Source organism: Vespula vulgaris, chromosome 6 (assembly GCF_905475345.1).
Source record: "Vespula vulgaris chromosome 6, iyVesVulg1.1, whole genome shotgun sequence".
In the NCBI taxonomy this organism is placed as follows: Eukaryota; Metazoa; Arthropoda; class Insecta; order Hymenoptera; family Vespidae; genus Vespula; species Vespula vulgaris.
The window spans coordinates 502705-523339 of record NC_066591.1 but is presented as its reverse complement, the minus strand read 5'-3'; the positions used below and the strand labels follow the sequence as shown (position 1 = coordinate 523339).

General features: G+C 50.3%; 1 protein-coding gene across 1 annotated transcript; it reads left to right on the top strand.

Moving 5' to 3' along the window:
- Positions 1 to 8490: 8490 nt before the first annotated feature.
- LOC127064682 (protein wingless) lies at positions 8491 to 20176 on the top strand. Its single transcript, XM_050996122.1, has 4 exons — positions 8491 to 12038; positions 13780 to 14030; positions 17984 to 18258; positions 18684 to 20176. The coding sequence occupies exons 1-4, from the start codon at positions 11938 to 11940 to the stop codon at positions 19239 to 19241; spliced, it is 1185 nt and encodes a 394-aa protein (XP_050852079.1). The 5' UTR covers positions 8491 to 11937; the 3' UTR covers positions 19242 to 20176.
- The last annotated feature ends 459 nt before the right edge of the window (positions 20177 to 20635 follow it).

Here is a 20635-nt window from a genome sequence, read left to right as displayed (position 1 = left end):
AGAGAGAAGAGATGAGAAGGGAAGAGAAAAGAGGAAGAAAGGAGGAAAGAAAGAAGGAAAGAAACAAGTATTTCGACGGCGCGTATCGGTCGGCGTTTGGAAGGGCTTTTCCTCGATAGCGACGCTAATGTCGACTCGAAAGGGCCAAGCACGCGTTTATAGCCCTTCCGTTTGCTTAGGCAAATCGAAGAGATTTCGCGGCGAGAGCTGGCCCCTTCCCCTCTCCTCCTCTCCCTCTCTCGGCCGTGGCAATAAAAAACTATTACTGTGGTCATCAACCTTTTTAACGGCGAAAGCTACCATTAGTAGGAGGCACGCTAATCGCGAACGTTGTAACGTCAAAAATTATGGGCGCGCGAGGATGTACCGCGCCGTCGTAAAACCAAAGCACGATTTACATTTGTATACGACGTGTTTATTTCGTTGCTATCCCGTTCGTCCGCGCGCTCGACCAAACGATAGAGACGTAAGCCCTCGGAGGATAATAAATCTTCTCCTCCTCCGTCTCGTTCTCCTTTTCCTCCCCCAGCCCACCTCGCCAAGAGCATACGTAAAACTAACGCCACTAGGTTCTTCGCGACTCGCGTTCCGACGTAATCGCAAACGAAGTAGATCGAGATTCGTTCTCTGTGGAAAGGAAAACGAGCATGACCGAGGGATCTTACGGTTATTAGAAGGAAGCTTCGAAAGATGGCGATCGATGATCGATGATCGGAGAACTTTTTTATACCGCGTCTCGTGAGCAGTAGATCGGTAGATAAATCTATATAGCTAGGCTACTTATAGATGTATAGCGCGAGGCGAATGTAGGAGTCAGCGTGCGTCGAATCGCTCGAATCGATCTCACGCTCCCACAGTTTGTCGGTTCCGAATCACGGTGGGTGATTATGAAATTCTGTCACAACAGCTCGAGAGCTTAATTCGTCTCGATGGCTTCGTCCGATGGCTGCGCCTGGCTCGAGCTCCGAACCGATCGGATCGGCCGATGCCTCGGGAGATTCTCACGCAAACGCAACTCCCCCTCTTCTTTATTCCCCTTCTTCGCGGCGAGTTCGGCCCGACTCGGCCGACGATGAATTTACAAAGACGGACGCGTACATTCTATTAACAGCGACCAGCGCGACGACAAGGAGATCGAGGAGGAGGGGAAGGAGAAGGTGCGTGAGAAAAGTCGAGTCGATGCTATCGAGGAGGTATCGGTAAGAGAAGGACGAGGACGAGGACGAGGACGAGGACGAGGAGAAGGAGGTGCTTGAGGTGGAGGTGGAGGAAAAGCCTGAGAGGGTTAAAGTCTTACTTAAAGGGCGCCTCCGCCCTTAGCGAGGACCGAGGTCCTCGGATGTCGTGCAACAATGGGGCACTTAAACGCAGCGAAAGCTTAAGTCATCGTAACGGGCAATCACCGAGCGCTGCCTCCCAATTATCTCGGGGCAAAACAATTAAACGCGACGCGCGGATGCTTTCTCGGATACGTCCGACTTCTCCAGGAAGGACAAAGGGAACTGCATCTTCATCCAATTAGACGATAATGGAAGACGGACGCGCGTTTTGCCACGGGGCCCGCGAGCCGAAGCGTCTTCTTCTTCGATCTTGGAGAAGAATGCCACAGATGGATTCCGTTCTCTCCCTCCCTCTCCCTCCCTCTCTCTCTCTCTCTCTCTCTCTCTCTCTCTGCGAGGTCTTCTTTCGAAATTTCCTTCCGTATCCTCGACTCGGCTCGAGGGTTCGCGCGACGCGCTCGAGTGGGCTTCAACGGAGCTTATGCCAGCCGGAGTTGTTTAAGCGCTTGTACAAATAGAATACAAAGCGGCGAACAAACAACGGCTAAAAGGTTTGAGTTGTAACGCGCTCGGACGCTCTTCGCGCTGGCAAACAGACCAATCGAGAGAACTCCTCTCGCTTCCCCTCGCCTCGTCTCGCCTAGAGTCCTCTCGCGATCCATCTTCCTCGCCATTTTGGTATACCCTACGCCTACGGTCTACCATCTTTCTCTTTCTCTTCTTCCTCTTCTCCTTCCTCTTCCGTAGCAGAAATAAGCCTTTCGAAAATTGCACGAAAGATTCGGAAGCTTTCATTCGGAGTTTCCATCTCGATTTCTCCATCTCTCGAGGTCGATAGGAACGTCGGCTCGCATTAAGCCGAGAAGATCGCTACCATCTTCGGCTCGACGCTCTTCGAGTTTATGCCAAGTCTATCTTTTTAGGTATGCGTCACGTCGGTGTACGATGGAGGAAGGAGTGGAAAGAGGGTCAGGCGACATTGGCCAAGTGGAAATAACGATTCTCTCTCTTTCTCTCTCTTCATCTCTCTCCCCCTCTCTCTCCGTCTCTCGGACGTAGGAGACAGGTAGGCAGATAGGAAGGATCGCGCAACGGTACGATCACTAAATTAAGCCGGATTAGGCTAATCTGGACCCGCGGATCGTTAATTAATGTGGCTATTAGTCAGCGACGTTGACTATTAATTCGAACCGATAGCAATGCCCCGACGATACGTTATGGCAATATCGTGTATTTGTCACTATCGCTCGGCTCACAAATTGGTTACAGCGCACCTGGAATGCCGTGCGTCCTCCCATAGGGATTCGTGTCCCCGTTCCCGCTCTCCTCTACCTATTCGTTTCCATCTCCATCGGTCGTTCGCGTAGCGATCGCGAGAAGGCGTCGATCTTTATCGTCCCTCATCAACGTCGATCCGCTAGGTCAATTTATTATCGTGTCCTAGGACCACACTCCGCCACGCTCGGTGGCATAAATCGTGAAAGGACGAGCAAAAAGATCGCCACCGATCGTCGACGGCATAAGAAAAGTTTCCTGAAAGAAAACATTCCGAATTGGTTATCCTTGGTGATTTTCCATCGAGAGCTGTCTCTTTCTCTCACGAATTTGTCATAGCCAGCTGACCGAGGAGGAGAGAGAAAGAGTAGAAAGAAGACGTAAGTAGGTATATACCTTCTTCTTATCCCTCTGGCTACACTCGCCACGAAACCCGGATGCACGCCGTTTAGGATCTCTTTTTCTTCTTATCCCCTTTCTTCGAACCAAAGACACACCCCCTCTGCCCCTCTCCCACGAAGGTTTTACCTGCCTCTCAATGTTCGTATAAAGTTGTCTTCGGTCTTTCGTGTGTATCTCTGTGTGTGTGCGCGTGCGTGCGGAGCAGCGTTCTACGCGACACGTTCTTACCGATTCTCGCTCGTGAGAATCCGAGCGTTCGCGAATGTTCGAGCGAACTCGAAACGAACGAATTTCATTCGAATCGTTTGCGCGGCAAACGACGTTGCCCGTGATCATTAACGATTCTTTACGCTTCTCCGAGAAGTGGAAAACCGCCTGCGGAGTGTGCGAGCAAGAGAGAGAGAGAGAGAGAGAGAGAGAGAAAGAAAGAGGAAGAGGAAGCGAGAGAACGAAATGTTGGCTTCGCGGCCAAAATCATCCAAGAGGATGGCTAATTATCCTCTCGAAGAAAGAACGATGCGGTATGGCGTTTGGCGCTTTACCTGGCACGACGCTTAATCGATTCGCCGCGGACGGCTAGACGGCTGGACGCTCTTCGACCGAGCCCCTCTGGTACGACGAGGTGATTTTACCGAACAAACAAGCTCGAAAAAGTACGATTCTCGTGCGAATCGGAAGTCGAGAAAGAGAGAGAGAGAGAAGAAGAAAGAAAAGCAAAGGCGATTTATAATGTTTTCGACACAGTCACGCTCGGAGAGTAAGTCGATCGACAGGTGTATTCATCGTAGCAGTTCTTTGTCGAAAAGAGAAGAGATTTATGCCGTTTCGCTGGACGTTGGACGAATCGAGGAAACGAGGAAGACGCTATTCCCTTTCTCTCGCGGGTGGTCGAAAAGGCCGAAGACCGCAGAGCGAGCCAGCGAGAGAGAGAGAGAGAGAGAAAGAGGCGGACCGGTGAGCATAATCGGTACCGGAGTTACACCTATTTGTTCTTTCAATTCCACGTAGGTTAGGCATTTATGATTTTCCACGGTCTATAACTGGTACTGCTCCTCTCGCGGGTGGCCAAACCAGAGCAGATGCTCCGGGCTTCTCTCGGTTCGCCATTTTCTATTCTCTCGTTGCAGACGGTAGAAGGACAAGCGTTAGAACGAATTAGAATCGAATCGACGCGTCTCGTCCAACGAATTCCAGATCGTTCCGGAGTACGAGGAACAAGAATGTGGTACGACGATTTGCGCAAATTATCTGTCGAAAGAGAGAAAGAAAGAGAGAGAGAGAGAGAGAGAGGGGGAGAAGGAAAGAAGACAACGATTACCCGAAGCGACGCGAGAAACGATCGTGAAACGAGCGAAAAGCGCTCGCGAAAAAGGTGACACAGCACTCGTCTCGAACGTCTCTTCCGAGAAGATCCACGACGACGATCTATACGATCTTATCTCTTAATCGATCATCCGATAAAGGAATCTTTCTCCTTCGCTTCGACTTTGTTAGGTAGTAGGTAGTAGGTTTCTAGCAGCGGAATGGCTGGCATACCTACGTAGTATCTTTTTTCCCTTCGATCCTCTCGATCCTTCCCTCTTGCTTCCCCTTCGAGAGAAATTTTTCGCGGTTGACGATTCCTACGACGCTTCAAGGATTTTCCCGAGTTTATCTCGCATTAAATCTATCGCACTGTCCAACGATCCGAGATAATAAGATCGTAATTGCTGCGACGATTCGTTTACCTCCTTGTTCCGGCTTTCCTCTTTGCCTCGCTAGAAGAGAGTGAAATCGCAAAGACGTAACTCGTCTTTTCTTTTCTCTCTTCTTCCGTCCATCGACTCCGTTCAAGAGCCTGCCCAAGTTTCTCTCCAAGCTGACGCAAACTCTCGCACGCGAGAGCGAGAGAAAGCAATCGTGAGAGAGAGAAAGAGAGAGAGAAATTCCACTGCCAGCTGCGAGGAACCGGATCCTGACGGTTAATTAGTAGCTCCGATCATTCGACGATGAATCAGACTATGAGAACCATCGAGCTCTTTCTATGGGTGGCGCATCACGAGCCAAAGAAAGAAATAAAGAAAGAGAAACTAATAGCTTAAAACGTTGTACTCGTCGTGGTCGGAGGCACGATCGGAAAAGACGCTTCTCTAAAATACTCTCCCGAGGACGAAGCTACTTAGTCATCGATTCCATCGCGAGCATTTGCTACGTCATAATTCGTTGAACAGCTTCGAAGAATTCCTACAAACTTAAGTAACTACGTTTGGCTTCCTCTCAACGTGTTTAAATAAACGTAAAAAACGACAAAAGCCTTCGATCGTTCGAGAAAACGATGATAAATACGTTTAACGTTGAGAATTTTTAACGACAGTACTCGAAAAAGTGATTCGTAGGAGGTATCGGCTGCAACGATTATTTTTCATATTGATGATACGAAGAGAGAGAGAGAGAGAGAGAGAGAGAGAGAGAGAGAGAGCGCATCCCGCCGAGCGCTAATGGATCGATCTTGGGTGGTTCCAAATCCACGCGATCGCGAGATCGAGAGATCGAAGAAGGAAAAGCTCGCTCTCCTCTCGATCTCTACTCGTCTTATTTCTTTTTTAGACGAACGAACAACGCGGAGAGAGAGGACGAAGGCAAATCCCGCGGGTTTCCCCCCACCGAGTCGTCTTCGCGTGTCAACGTGGGCGGCACTGTCGTCGAGTCCTTCGTAAAACGAGACTTGGCGTACGGACGAAACTGGGCCCGCAAGGGCCTCACGTCAATTTGCCTCGCGTGTCGCGTGATTAACGCAACCTTATTAAAAGGCACGTTCGTTGGTTGGTTCGTTGGTTGGTTCGTTTGGCCGCGACGAAACGTACGGCCGCCCATTAACCTTAGCGAAATCGTGGTGGCTAATTAATCGGAGCAATTAAGAGGAGAAGAAGAGGAGGGAGCCCACGGATCCCCGCGTGGATCGCCGAGCCGCGACGCGATGATCTACGTTCGGTGCGTCCGCGCCGATTTATTAATGCGAGCCAAGGGCGAGCCTTTCCACGCTACGGGGTGGTCCGAAACCGCGAATCGAATACTCGCCGAGTAGGCGAGACCTGCTGGAATAAAGAGAAAAGGAGGGACGATAAAGCCGATCGAGCTGGCTCGTCACGTATCGGACGAGGCACGCGACGAAGCTTGCTCGCGTACAGCTCGGATCGATCGATGATCGAAGGAATGTCAAAAATACGAGCTATTCCGGTCGCGCTGGCCCACCCGGAGAATCGTAAATGCCCGTATAAAAATAGTTATCCAACGGGGTGGAGGTGCGTCTGGTCTCGACGCGACGCGAGGCGAAGCGCAGCGATCGGGGCACGCGCGCGAGAGAGCCTCTCTCTCTCTCTCTCTCTGTCCTCCCTTTCGAGCCGCCCCCTTCCCTTCGGCCACGCGACCTTTTTTTCTCGCAAAGAATCGGTAGGCCCGCGGCGTTCGACGATACGTCATTTCTTGGCAGATCGGCCGATCCATCGATCGGTCCATCGATCGAGCACGTATTAACGCGTCGCGTCACGCCGAGAATGCGCCTCGATGCGTCTCTATTTCTTTTCTCCGGACCTTTTAGGCGGCCCTTCCGGACCTTTTATCCTTTCCACCCACCACCACCATCGTCGCCACCATCGGTACATAAGACGACGAGGAGAGCCGCGACGATCGATGTCCACGCACGAGAAAGATTTATCGACCGGTTTCGCGAGTCCGACTCCTTTATTCCCTACTCATATCTCGGCGAGGACCGTCGGCGAGCGGACTCGCGCTCTCGAGTCGCGAGATCGAACGGAGGAGAAAAGTTCGCGCATAGAATTTACGATTAGGTTGGACCCGAGTGGGCGGTCCGGATAATTAATGAACGATTCGAGCGTCGGAGAGAGAGAGAGAGCCAAACTGCAAAGAAAGTAATCTTTCCAAACAGGTGGTTCGCGAGTTCCACGGAGTTCGCACGTTTAATCCCGATGGAAGGAAGGATGGCACGGTTTTTTCGAAAGAAAGAACCAATTTCGTAAAGTCACCGTACCTACGCTCGACTATATCGTACTCGAGCAGAGCCCGCGGGACGAATGGGATTAATTAATATTAGTAACACTGGGGGAGGCCGTAATTAATTACCGGAGCGACGTTGGCCATTCGTCTTAATACGTGCGCGCTATGCGCCCCGTGGCATTCGCTCGTTTGTTCCCGGTTGAGCCAGATAATGATCGCGACCTAATGAAAACATTATGTTCCTCGAGGCTCCTCTCTCCGACTCTGGCTCGCTTCTCTCTCTCTCTCTCTCTCTCTCTCTCTCTCCCTCTCTCTCTCTCTATCTTCCCATGCCGCTCGCACGCGCGTTATTCCTCGTACAGCGCTGCGCCATTATCCTTTCGGCGATCTCAGCTGGAAGAAGGGACGAACGCGCGAGAAACGAACGACTGGTCCCTCCCGAATTTTTATTAGTTACTTTTTATTATCATTATTACGATATCGTTTCCGTCGATATCGCATACGACGGCTATTCGACGAAATTATTTATAGCTGCCTGCCGAGCTACGTTCGAAACGAATTCATTAATACGTTGCGAGAATCTTTTTCCTCTTCTCGAGCTCGAGAACCGAACCACGACGTACTACTTAGCTTTATCTCTCGTCCCTTCTTCTTTCTCTAGAGGACACGCTACTAGGTACGTTCGAGATGAGCCGATGGTAATGCGCATTGATCGCCTTCGTGCCGGCATTGTGCCAACCGTTTGTACGGCAATAAATACATAAATGTTTGCCCATAACAGAGAGGATAATTCGCTTTGCAGAGACCCTATGGGACATGGCCCAGGTATAAGTACGCTGCTGCTGCTGCTGCTGCTGCTGCTCCTTCCTTCCTTCCTTCCTTCCATCCTTCCCTCTCGATAATCCGTCGTTCATTCTTCTCTCCGTTTTGGTATCTCTTGCAAACGTATCCGTTGAATCACTCTTTCCTCGCGCCAGAACGCAACCCCAATGCAACGGGAAAGTTTGTGAAAGACATCGACGATCGTTCGATGGTCGTTCGAAGAAGAAAGAGGATCCTCTTAACCGCAACGAAAGAAGACCGAAGAAGCTTCTCTATGTTCTACCGTTTTGGGCGCCAGCACGCTCTCACGGAACGATAATTGGCTCTCTCGGCGGATCCTTTGATGTCGTCCGACTCGTTCGCGCCCCTGCCAGAAATCCTTCGTAGGTGTTCCTACGACTCGTAGATCGCGCGACGTCCAAACGATTCCGCTTCGTCGGAAGCAACGGAATTCGAAGATGACGCGCGCGAGCCCTTCCTAATACCGGCCAACCCTTTATTCGTCTTTCACGCTTTATTCCTTTGGTTAAGGAGCAAGACGAGAGTTAAACTATATTAGACTAATCCCGTAGGATCCATCCTACGGGAATCCTTTCCCGCTGTTACCCGCTCAACTCGAAGGTACTCGAGAACGCACCTGCTCGGTGCCTCTCTCTCTCTCTCTCTCTCTTTCCTCTGTTCTCCTGAATAGCCAATTAGAAAGGAGATTCGTGTCCGTGGAAGCGTTCTAATGTCCGCGCTTCTTCGCGGAGGCGTCCTAGAAAGGAAGAGAGGGAGAAATGGCTGGAGGAGGCGAGGCGAGGTAGCTCGTAAATCTAAAAGCCGCGCTCAGGAACCGAGGGGGCTGTGAATAGGTGTAAATGAAGTTGCGGCCTGCGGGCCACCGCAAACTCGACCGGACCACCCCGTACCTATATTTTGTCGTCCTATGCGTGGCGCTCGGCCGCACCAAATAAATAGTCACGCGCGCCTACGGTGGCCTTTACTAATACCGTTCCTACTACCGCTGTCCTCCGACTCACCGCCAACGACGTTATCGCGCGCGACCACCTTGCACCCTGCACACCCCTGCTCCATGCCCCCCTCTCCCTTTTCTCTTTCCTCTTCCTTTCTCCTTCTTTTTCTTTTCCCATTTTTCGTGTTTTCTTTTTTCTCTCTTCTCCTTTCCCATGCGCTCGCTTCGACCGCGATAAAACTATTTTCGAAAATACGACTCAAACTAGATAGCAAATTGCCAAGACCACTCTTCTCTTTCACCCGTACGATCCAGATGTAAACGGAGGAATATCTGGATGATTTACTGGTCGGTCATCTGCGAGGCCATCGACGTTAAAAGCCAGATGCACCGAAACGTGCCGACTTTATTTTTACCGACCGGAGAAGCAGCAAACGCCTCTTACGCATCCGTTTAAATAGGTGGATCCTTGTGTCTTCGCCGATCGAACGAAATCAAATCTACTCGCGAAAGAGCGAAAGTAGAATCGATTAGGAAGTATTCGCGTAAACGATGCCTCGCGGCTACGCGCACCTGTTAGAACGCGCTAGCGCGAGCCGTCGCAATTAACTAGGTAATTATCATAAGAGCGTCGAGCCGAGCGGCGGAGAAGGTAAGTCGTATCGTTCGTATAGCTGCTATAGACGCGTCCTCGCCCTCGGCGATCGTTGCTACGACGTAACAGGCGGCTTACATACGGCGTACGCGACTATTCGATTATCGCGAGACGTTGTGTGCACGAGCCACGAGTACTTGGTTACATAGGTCTATATCTTACGTGGAACGATCGATCGCCGATCCGTCTTTGATCCTAGATCTTTCTTAATCTCTTTTCCGTCGACGACACGGACCAAGATCGTCGTTTATTTATTTTTGCGCATCGAGCCGCCTCCTCTGCACGATCTACACAGGTACGCGCGAAAGCGAGTATTCCCGAGTGCTGTAAAATATGAGGAAAAGAAGCAGCGCGAGGGAATACGAGTGCAAAATCCTTTCTTTATTCGCTCGCGACACGACCGCTTTAATCAGCGAGACGCGATCTACGGATTTATGGAGGATCGAATGAATCGAATAGCCCAGGACGCGTAGGTTTCTCTCGTTTCGACGAGCAGATCGTACGGTATGCGAAGGGAGTTTGTGACAGAGGAAAGAGAGACGAATGGAGAAAAAAAGGGAGCTTGCTGGACGGTCAGTCCGTCGTCCGAGGAAGAAGCAAAGACGTTTCTTGCGTCGTTCTCTCGACGGCAGAAGCGAACGGAGCGCACCTTCGTGGACGGGCATTCCAAATGTAATTGCCTTGGATTTTGCTTGCCGACGATAAACTGTTCGCCTCCGAGGATCGGGGACGTCGGAGTTTAAACGAGTAGATGCGCCGTTGTAAAAACGTAATTGGAGTCATTGCGCGAAATTAGTTGCGAGCTCGCGCCAGAGAAACACGCAAAAGGATGTGCGCGAGCAAGCCTCTTACCCTGCTCACCGTACGAATGTCCTGCTGGCAAAATTTCGGCTTTGTTTACCTCCTTGTCCCGACAAATACTACTTAATATCTATCGGAGGTGCCGCTGTATAAAAAGAAAAAAAGACAAAGGAAAAAGAAAACAGAAAAAACAGAAAAAAATGCGAGAGAGAGAGAGAGAGAGAGAGAGGCACGCGTGCACCAGCGGCGGTTGAGCGCCAGCAAAGAAATAAAAGTGGGAAAGAGCGACGGTGGGCACGAGTTCCTTGCTTGCTTTGGCAGAGGGGTGGGGGTAAAAGGAGAGGGGCGTGGCCTCGTGGCGGGGACCGACCCGCCTACCACCGGCGCTTCCCCCGACGACCACGTGCTCGCGTTTGCTCACCGATGCAAAGAGTTCCTTCTTCTCGACGCGACGACGTCGATCGAAGCGTCTCGGCGCACTATCGCGACGGAACGTCGAAGAAGGTGACGACGAAAGAGACTCTCCATGACTCGCTCGCGACGCACGACGAATGACAAAGGTTGCAAAATCGTACAGGAGCGAGAGGACGAGATCGAGCGTCTCGTCGTTCGTTAAGTCGTATCTCTGCTTTTCTCAAACTAGACATATGGAAGGAATAGAGGGGGCGCGAAGGCTGCTCCTTCGAGAGGGAGGAGAACGGTAGCGAGAGAAAGAGAGCGAGAGAGGCGGGCCGAGATTCGATCGGTCTGGGGGGGGTCTCGAGGGCCTCACCGATTCGATGGAAGGGGAGAAGTTTCTCTCTCTCTTTCTCTCTCTGTCTCTATCCTTCTCTCTCCTGTCTTCGCGAGGACGAAGAGGAAGCTACGGAGGTGGGAGGTGAGAAGGAGGAGGAGAGATCGGCTCCTCCACGGAGGAGCGCGTGCAGTCGGCTAGCCGAGGCCTATACTTGTCCGTCGAAGGGAATTGGTCTTGCAGCGATTCTTCAAAGTATCTCTCGAATAATCCGTGCGCGAGAAGATAAGGGCGTCGGATAGAGGCGCGATTCGAGACGCGAGAAATCGAGCGCGTTCGCTCGCTACCCTTCGCTTCCGAACGAGATAGAGATAGAGAGAGAGAGAGAAAGAGAGAGAGACAGCGAAAGAGAGAGAGAGGGAGAGAGAGCAAGGTCGCGAGGACGACGAGGTGCGAGGATAGAGAATAGAGGGTGCCAGGTAGAATTCTCGCCTCCCCCACCATCGACTCGACTCTTCCGAAGCATCGGCGTGCCGCGCGACGACACCCACCCCTCGAAGGAAGGGCCCGGAGGGTGAGTTTCCCTGCCCCGAGCAGACCGATCCTCGGACCCTTCCGCAGTCGGTCACGCTGGACTCTACCGAGCGCATTACGAGTCTTGCCTCTCTCTTCTCAACGACGACTACTACGACGACAACGGCGACGACGACGACGACGACGACGACGACGACGACGAACGAGGACGACGAGGACGACGACGACGACGACGACGACGACGACGACGACGACGACAAAAGAGAACGAAAAAAATAAGGAGAGAGAGAATGCGCTCGAGCTGACGAACGTTCGTTCGCTCGTGCGCGCATTCTTACGAAGGACGGTGTGATGTTGGACGGACGGTGAACAACGAGTTTGGTGCGCGGTGTCCTATCACGCTATTACGGATATCTCTAGCACTCTTCGAGCTACTCCAGAAGCCACGATAGCCGACATTACGGCAAATCGAGATCGTTGGCCCACCATGAGACTCTGGCTTTTCCTCGGTGCCCTCGGCTTCGCGACCAACGCGGTGCTCGCCGAAATTACGAGAAACAAGAATCGCGGAAGGGGTTCTATGTGGTGGTGAGTCATTTTCGGTCCGCTATCAGGACGATTCATTATTCTCCGTCCTTTTTTTCTCTTTCTTCGAAGCGGTTCTTTTAGTTCGGTTTAAGTACATTAACGGGAAACCGGGCGTTTATGGACGCTCGTCTTACCGAATAAACTCGAATTTCTCGTTCGTTTTAATGCAGGTCAGTGACGAACTCGAACGTACGTCGTTGGTGGTCGTGCGAAATTAAGATCCGTCGCTAACGAGCTGACGTAAATAACTATCAAGATATTTTTTATCGATATCGATCTTATTAAAACGAGTTATTCCAGTTAATCCTATTTAACGCGATCGCGCGTCTAGTCGGCTTTTCGAATCTTTATTCGATATAAATTTCCTAGTCTCGATTTATCTTTCCACGCCGCGAACCTGTAGCGTTAAGCGAAGTCGATTTATCGTTCGAGCCACTTAGATAGCCACTTAGGAGCATCGAGAAGCAGGTTTCGATGTGTAACAGGTAGCGTACGCCGTACCTGTTGAGAAAGAAAGACAGACGGAAAGAGAGAAAGAGAGAGAGAGAGAGAGAGGGGAAAGAAAAGACAGTAAAAGTCGGTCGACTTTAACTCGAGCGATGATTTTTGGAACGAACGAATCGAAAAAACGTACGTTGTCTTTGTCAGAGTCGTTGCTTGCTAGCGCTCTCGATTTATTTACCTTGAGTAAATGTCGGCTCGCAAGATGAGTTCGTCTCTCCGCGGTTCATCCTCGCGCTTTGCTTTTCCTCTCGAGTGTGCGTCTAGAAGAGGGTCGGCCTGAGCCGAAACGCCGTTGACAGGAGAAACGTCGCTAGGAGATCGGACGACGGTGATTAGCTGTTTATTATACCGTGCGACGACTGACTGGATCCCTGTACGCGCGAGCTATTTCGAATTGATGGGGTTGCGTCCGGACACGCGCCTAACCGTTTACAAGACGATATATCCAAAGCACGATCTGCCTCTCGTCTCGGTCGTACTCGCGCGCAACCTTAAACCGAGAGAGAGGAAGAGAGAGAGAGAGAGAGAGAGAGAGAGAGAGAGAGAGAGAGAGAGAGAGAGAGAGAGAGAGTACTCTCGTCCGTCTTTCTTTTCCCACGGAGGAACACGCGGACCTTCTCCTTCGATCGTTTTTCTGCGAGACGCTCCATCGATCGAGACGCGAATTCTTTTCGCAGGCTCCTTTATATAACTATGTACTTATACATAAGAGTAGGTACCTTACATGCCCATAGTTGTACGCACACGAACGTTCACCGAAACTGTTGAACCAGTTTCGTCTTTCGACCTAATCCTTCTCTTTACCCTCCTCGAGATGCTCCTCCTCGAGCGCGAATCTTTTTACGCGAGTACCCTCGCTTTAGCCTCGCCTAGTGTCGGCCCGAACGATCTTTCCGAACGAGAAGAATGCGCGAGAAAAAGACGCGCCTGCCCCCTTGTCCCAGCATTTATTCCCACTCCAATTTCTATCTTCTCCTTCTAAAAAAGAGATTCCGATCGGTCGAGATCGATCGAATAAATCAAAGCTCTTTAAAGGATCTCTTCCGTCCAGGCTCCTCGCCGTAGCGATCTCTGTTTGAAAACACGTCCTTAATTCTCTCGCCTCTGCCGGCCACGTTAAAGAGACCCTTTCAAAACGTTACCCCTCATCCCCCACTCTCTCTCTTTCTCTCTCTGCTTTTCCTACATTAACAATTTTTTAATTTATTAGCGTTAATTCGACGAATCGATCTTTCAGGGGAATCGCCAAAGCAGGAGAGCCGAATAATTTCCTACCGTCGCTCCATATGGATCCCACCGTTTATGCGACCTTGAGGAGAAAGCAGAGACGGCTGGTCAGAGAAAATCCAGGGGTACTTATGGCGGTAGCCAGAGGTGCCAATCAGGCGATCGGCGAATGTCAACACCAGTTTCGTAATCGTCGTTGGAACTGTTCGACCAAGAACTTTCTCAGAGGGAAAAATCTTTTCGGCAAGATCGTCGATCGAGGTAAGAATCGCGTCCGAATCTTTCCCCGCACTCCTCCTCTCCCGCCCTTCTACGTGGAGTTTCGAGAACGAACGAAAAAGTCTTCGACGTCTTCGAGACTTTGAAGGAACTTTAGCTCGGAATCATGATTCGTGATAAAACGGCAGGTATATATAACGGACCATAAGGTGGACTCGTTCCACGTTCCAAAAAACCGTCCATTGTCCGTGCTCGTCTCTGACAACCGGTATTCCCGATAGAGATTTACAGAAGACGAGTTTCGAGCAGATAGAGAGAGGGAGAGAGAGAGAGAGAGAGAGAGAGAGAGAGAAGAAGAAGGGATAGCTCGCGCTCGCGTGCGTCCAGTGGAAAAAAAGAGAAAGAGAAAGACCAAAGTAGGTAGGTATCGTCCTTCGTCGCCCGCACCTTCTTTCCTTTCGATCTATCGCTCGAATCGTTCTCGAAAAGTCGCACGTGCTCTATGTAACATACTTGGCGACTTTGAGATCTTACTTCCTGTACTATTTAAAAGTGTTCTTCGTCTTTCGTCGCGATTCGCGTTCTCTATCTTCCTCTCTCTCTCATCCATCTCCATTCCCCCTTCTCCCATCTCCTTTTTTTTCATTCGCATGCTTCTTTTAGTTTTACTAAGTGGCCATATGGGGACATTCGACATAATGGGGTGGGAGCGGCTCGAGCGAAAAAGCTCGGCTTACAATCGCCTCGACGAGATCTAAAAGAGCCGCAGGGGAGCCAGAACTGGTACGAGAAGGTCCATTATCAGGTTGCAAAACATACATCTGGCCCGGCGAGGGCACGTGCCCGGGGCCTTCGGACGAAGGGCACGCCTCTTTCGACCCCCCGCGCATCTCTCTCTCTTTCTCTCTCTCTCTCTCTCTCGCTCGTCTTCGAGGCTCGTGCCTTCCTCCCTTGCCATTCGCGCTCTTCTCTTCTACCGATGAATTTGATCGAGACGAAAAAGTGTCTATACTTTCGCAGAGATATTAGAGGTAACGAAAGTTCCCTTCAAGAGGTTCTTATAGCGGGCAGGTAAGATGGTTTTGTATTTCGTCTCCTCGACGAATCATCTCCTTTTCTCCGGAACGTCCGCTTTGCGAGGCCTTCGACCTTTCACCCTTAGCCGTCGTTGTCGTCGACGTTGCTTCGTGCGAACACGGACCAGTTTCTTTTTCTCTTTCTTCTCTCTCTCTCTCTCAATTCCCTTTTTTCTTTTCGCTTCTCTTCTCTCTTTGTCCTCGAACGAATCTTTTAGATTAGATCTCGAGAGGTTTCAGCGCGAGCAAGGGGAAAGCGCAGATCGCTATCGGCGATCCGCGCTTATGCTCGCGCGCATACGCATTTCGAGACTCAGCCGAGAGGAGGGAGAGAGCGAGGGGACCGTCTCGAAAACTGGATCTCCTGGAGCATCGCGCGATTCGACGGACTAAACGGCCGTTTCCGGATTACGCTACGTTTCACCGCTTTTCGTATCGTTGAGAGAGAGAGAGAGAGAAAGAGAGAGAGAGAGAGAGCGAGAGAAAGAGAGAGAAAGAGTGAGAGAGAGAAAGAGAGAAGAGAGAGAGAAGAAATCTCGATACTTTTGAACGAGTTTGTACTCGATATTATAGCTGGTAGTGAGTGCGTCCGTAGCCTGTAATCATTCCGCCGCCAAGAGGCACCTACCGCATTGGTAGGTCCTCTCGACTGCCTGCCTCGGTCCTCTTCTCACTCTTTCTTCTTCTTCTTCTTCTTCTTCTTCGTCTTCTTCTTCTCCTTCTTCGTCTTCTTCTTCTTCTTCTTCTACCTCTCCTTTTTCTCCTCCTTCTTCTTTCTTCTTCTTCTCCTTCGCACGCGCGGGAAAGAGAGAGTTTAATCGCTCGGTAAGCCTCCGACGCCGATATCCGTTAAATCGCTTTTCGAAGGGACGTGTCCCGTCTTTCGGTAGGGCGACGCGCGAGACCGAAGCCGCGTCTTATATGGCCGAGGGATCGTCTTTTTTGCGATGGCCTTGCGCCGCTATAAATCGTGCCCTATGATGTGTTACATGTGTCGACGGCACGCCACGATTTCTTGCTAAAACGTGATCCGCGAGTCAAAGCGAGTCTACCGCGTGCGGCCAATTTTTGCTAAATTTTCGCGACTCGTTGTTCTCTGTAGACGCAATCCTGAGGCGCGATGTTTGAACGAGCCGATAAAGCTCACCTTCGACTATTTAATATTTATCTCGTACGCCGTACGAGACAGACATAGAGAGCGAGAGAGAAAGAGACTGCGCGTCGAGTCGTCGAGCGCAAACAGCGCACCGACTCTTGGAATCATCGAGCGATGCTTTCCTTTCTCATACGGCGATTCTTGCTTCGTCGGAGCAGACCGATAACGATTTCTCGCCTTGGCTCGAGACTTATCTCCGTCATCCGGTTGTTTGAAAATCGTAAAACCAAGCTCAAGACGGAACGCGCGTTAAAAAAAAAAAAAAGAAAAGAAAGAGAGAAAAACTTTGGGTGACCAGCCGTTTCCTCGAATCGCGAACGTCTCCTAACTCGTGATCTCATTCGTCGTGCTCGATCGTTCTTAATCTCCACGTTGGATCGAGCGATCGATAAGCCTTGCGCTCGAGTTCGCAACGGCAAGGATTAGTAACGACTGATACTCGAACAAATATTACCTACGTAGTACCTATCTGACTTTTTCAAAAGATTCGAGATCTCGTAAGCGACGAACATCGTACGAGAGTCATCGTCTTTTTTTTCTTCTTCTTCTTTTTCCTTTCATTCGACGAGAAAAGCGACGCTTTTTTGCTCTCGGCGTTAGAATCCTTCCCAGTGACATATTCTTTCCAGCAGCGTGAAGAGAATGAAAAAGTTTTCTTGGTAATCCTCTCGGTCATGGCAGTCCTAGATGATGACAAATAATATCTGGAACAAATCAAATTTAAGGGACGCTCCGTTCTCGAAGGATTCATCGTGGTAACGGTTTGGAACGGCCTAAATCTTTTACAAGGGAGACACTTTCCAACAAGTAGCATCACCGTTTCTACTGCACTGGAAAAAGACTTTTCTTCTTCCGTTTGACCTCCCTGTCGTTCTCTACACGCGGATTAAAGAAAATCGTTTCTTCTTTCTCCCATTCTTTCCTTTTTTTTCCTTCGTTTTTCAACCTTCTCGCTCGTCCGTAACGAATGACAATGTTCGCGCTCAAAAATTCGACTCGGAAAGACTCGATGTCTTATTTTTAACCGATCTCAAAAACTACGCTTGTTAGTCAAAAACGTTGATAGGTATTCGAAATGCGACAAAGAATCGAGGAGGCAACATATCTCTCTCTCTCTCTCTCTCTCGAAACGTACGAGAAAAATTTAAAGCCTCCCGTTGAGTACCGCTAATGATAGCCGGTGTATACCAGCCAGAATATTCTTAAAAGATGCTCTCGTCGTTTCTCGCGAGATTACACCGAAACTCGCGTACGCGAGTTTCGGTGTAATTTTCAATAATTCCCCTCCGTCCGAAGATCGAACGATTTGGTCGATCGTTCATTGGGCCACCCGTCGAGAGAAGAGAGTCTCGCTCTCTTCCTCTAGACGTCTTCAGCGGCACAAAGGTGCCGGCATCTTATACGTTGGCAACAGGTGCTTGTATCTTATGCAGATAAGGTCGAGGTGCTCGAGGGTCAGCCCACTCAGGGTAAAGGTCGCGTTGCCTCGTCTCTCTCTCTCCTTTTCTCCCGCAGCTCCTTCCACCTGCGACCGGCCCTCTCGTGCAGGTAGTCCCCTACGGGGAATTGAGACGTTCGCCGACGTCGGCGCTCGCGACTCCCACGCGACTAAACGCGCCGGCTAAAGTTTTGTCCAGCTTCTCCTCCGTCCCTCTCTTTCTCTCTCTCTCTCTCTCTCTCTCTCTCTCTTCGATACGACGCGGAAAAATGTCGGAAAAGCGAATATCACTCAAGGAGCACGCTTGATTTTGCTCGATTCGCAGGATGCCGAGAGACCGCCTTCATCTACGCCATCATGAGCGCAGCTGTGACTCACAGCATCGCGAGAGCGTGCAGCGAGGGCAGCATCCAGTCGTGTTCCTGCGACTATACCCACCAATCGCGCGCACCCTCCGCCGTTCGAGACTGGGAATGGGGTGGCTGTTCGGACAACATCGGATACGGCATCAAGTTTTCCCGCGAGTTCGTCGATACCGGAGAACGCGGCAGAAATCTTCGGGAGAAAATGAACCTCCACAACAACGAGGCCGGTCGAGCGGTAAGTCTCTCTCATTTCTACGGATAATCAAACCCATACTCTTGGACTTTCTAATTCCTACGAGATAATCTATAAAGAATTAACTTTATGTCAATGAAAGCTTCTGTGAATTAGCGAAAGTGGAATTTACCTACATTCTCCACGACTTTATTCCGATCGTAACAGTGCGAAATTTACCGCGCGTGCCTTATCGAAACTCTTATAATATCCATTTGGGTTTCCGAGTCTTTCGGTGCCGACACTCGCCTCTCGGTCGCACCCACTTTCTCGCTTGTTTTATTAGAATATCGCGATATCCTTTTCGTCGGCCGCCTTGGAATACCGCGCTTGGGAGGAACGCAGCGCGATAGTAGCCTCGCGAGAGAGATAGAGATAGTTAGAGAGAGAAAGAGAGAGAGATGGCTCGACGATTCGTTCTGTTGCAGCACGTATTCTCGGAGATGCGACAAGAGTGCAAATGCCACGGCATGTCTGGTTCCTGCGCGGTAAAGACCTGTTGGATGAGACTTCCCAACTTTCGCGTGGTCGGCGACAATTTGAAGGATCGCTTCGACGGAGCCTCCAGAGTGATGGTCAGCAATTCGGATCGAGTACGAGGCAACAGCAACGCCATCGTGAGCAACTCTGCGAGCAACTCGGTTCACGGACATCGAGACGGTCTGGGACGTCGTCATCGTTACAATTTTCAGCTTAAACCGTACAATCCGGAACACAAGCCGCCGGAGCCCGAGGACCTCGTCTACTTGGATCCTTCCCCACCGTTTTGCGAGAAGAATCCGAAACTGGGAATTCTCGGTACGCACGGCAGACAATGCAACGACACGAGCATCGGTGTCGACGGTTGCGATCTCATGTGTTGCGGAAGAGGTTACAAGACTCAGGAAGTGACGGTGATGGAGAGGTGCGCGTGTATCTTCCACTGGTGTTGCGAAGTCAAGTGTCAACACTGCTGGAGGAAGAAGACGATACACACGTGTTTGTAGAGAGAGAAAGAGAGAGAGAGAGAGGGAGGGAGAGAGAGAGAAAGAGTTCTCCGTATCGCGAAACTATCGCCTTCCGGGCGAATGCCGACGTTCTCCCGAAAAAGAGAGTATTTCTACTAGCCTGCTCTCTTTCCCTCTAAAGGACCGATTCCTTCCTGGCGAAGGACATTCCGAGCCTCTCGAGAAGCTCGGATGCCGAGGCTCCTCCTCCTCGCTCTCCTCCGCCTCCTCCTCAGTATTACGCGACACGATCTAAACTCTTAACTATATATTTATTGCGATCTATTAAAGACTGACTCCAAATGCCCGGGATCGTTCTCGAGCGATCCATCTTATCGAAGACGTTAAATGTCGACGATCGCGGTTGCGTTTCGTTTGTAAATACAGGATTAGAAGATTAGACGATAAGGACGACGAAGTTATTCCGAACGTCTGCGCGAGCTTTTACGAGGAAAACAATAACGATCGATCCGACGTTTATTTATTTTCAACGACCTCTCTATTTCCCTTCTTCTTCTTACCTTTCATCGACGCGCGCTCGAAAGCCGAACGCGTCTAACCTGTGCGTGTGCGTGTATGTGTGTGCGTATGTATGCGCGCGCGTATGTGCGCGTGTCTGTACATAGACGGAGTACGATCCTTTAGGTTTTTAACAAAGTATTATAAAAGATGCGTGAAGCTACCATTGTAAATAATCCTTAGGCTCGTAATCCAAACCGGTCGATAAGTTATTTCTTGCGGATCCTCTTCTCTCGATCCTAAACATAAGAAAAAATCATTACCAGTGTCTTGTATACTTCGGCTTATTCCTTCTTTTCTTTCTTCTTTCCCTTCAATCGAGAAAATGGTGATTTCAATAATGTGCATAATAGATGTATTAATTATTATTAATCCTAATTTATACGAATAAAGATATCGACGAATAAACGATGTAAATGAAACGTACGTTCTCTCCACTTATACGATCCTCTAACTTATTTCGATTCCCTTCTAGCGGATAAATTCTTCTCCTAGAAGGACTCGATCAAGCGAAATATGCGCTTTCGAAGTCGGAGAATGTTTCGAGATCGCGGATCTTCGTGACGAGATCTACGAACCTCTCTCGATCTTTGGCCCTCCCTCGGGGCAATGTCGTAGAACCATTCAATATTTTCCCATTACACGATGCGCGCACATCGATGTAACGACGCGAAATATGGCCAACTGGTTCTCCAGCTGGACGACTTCATAATTCCTCCGAGGAATATCGTGGGAGGCCCCTAACCCGTGGAGACTGGTTCGAGTCTCCTCTTTCTCTCCTCGTTCTTTCCTCGTCGCGTTCTTTCCCTCTCTCTCTCTCTCTCTCTCTCTCTCTTTGCCTGTTCGCTCGCAGCTACTCTCTCACGAGCGTTCGC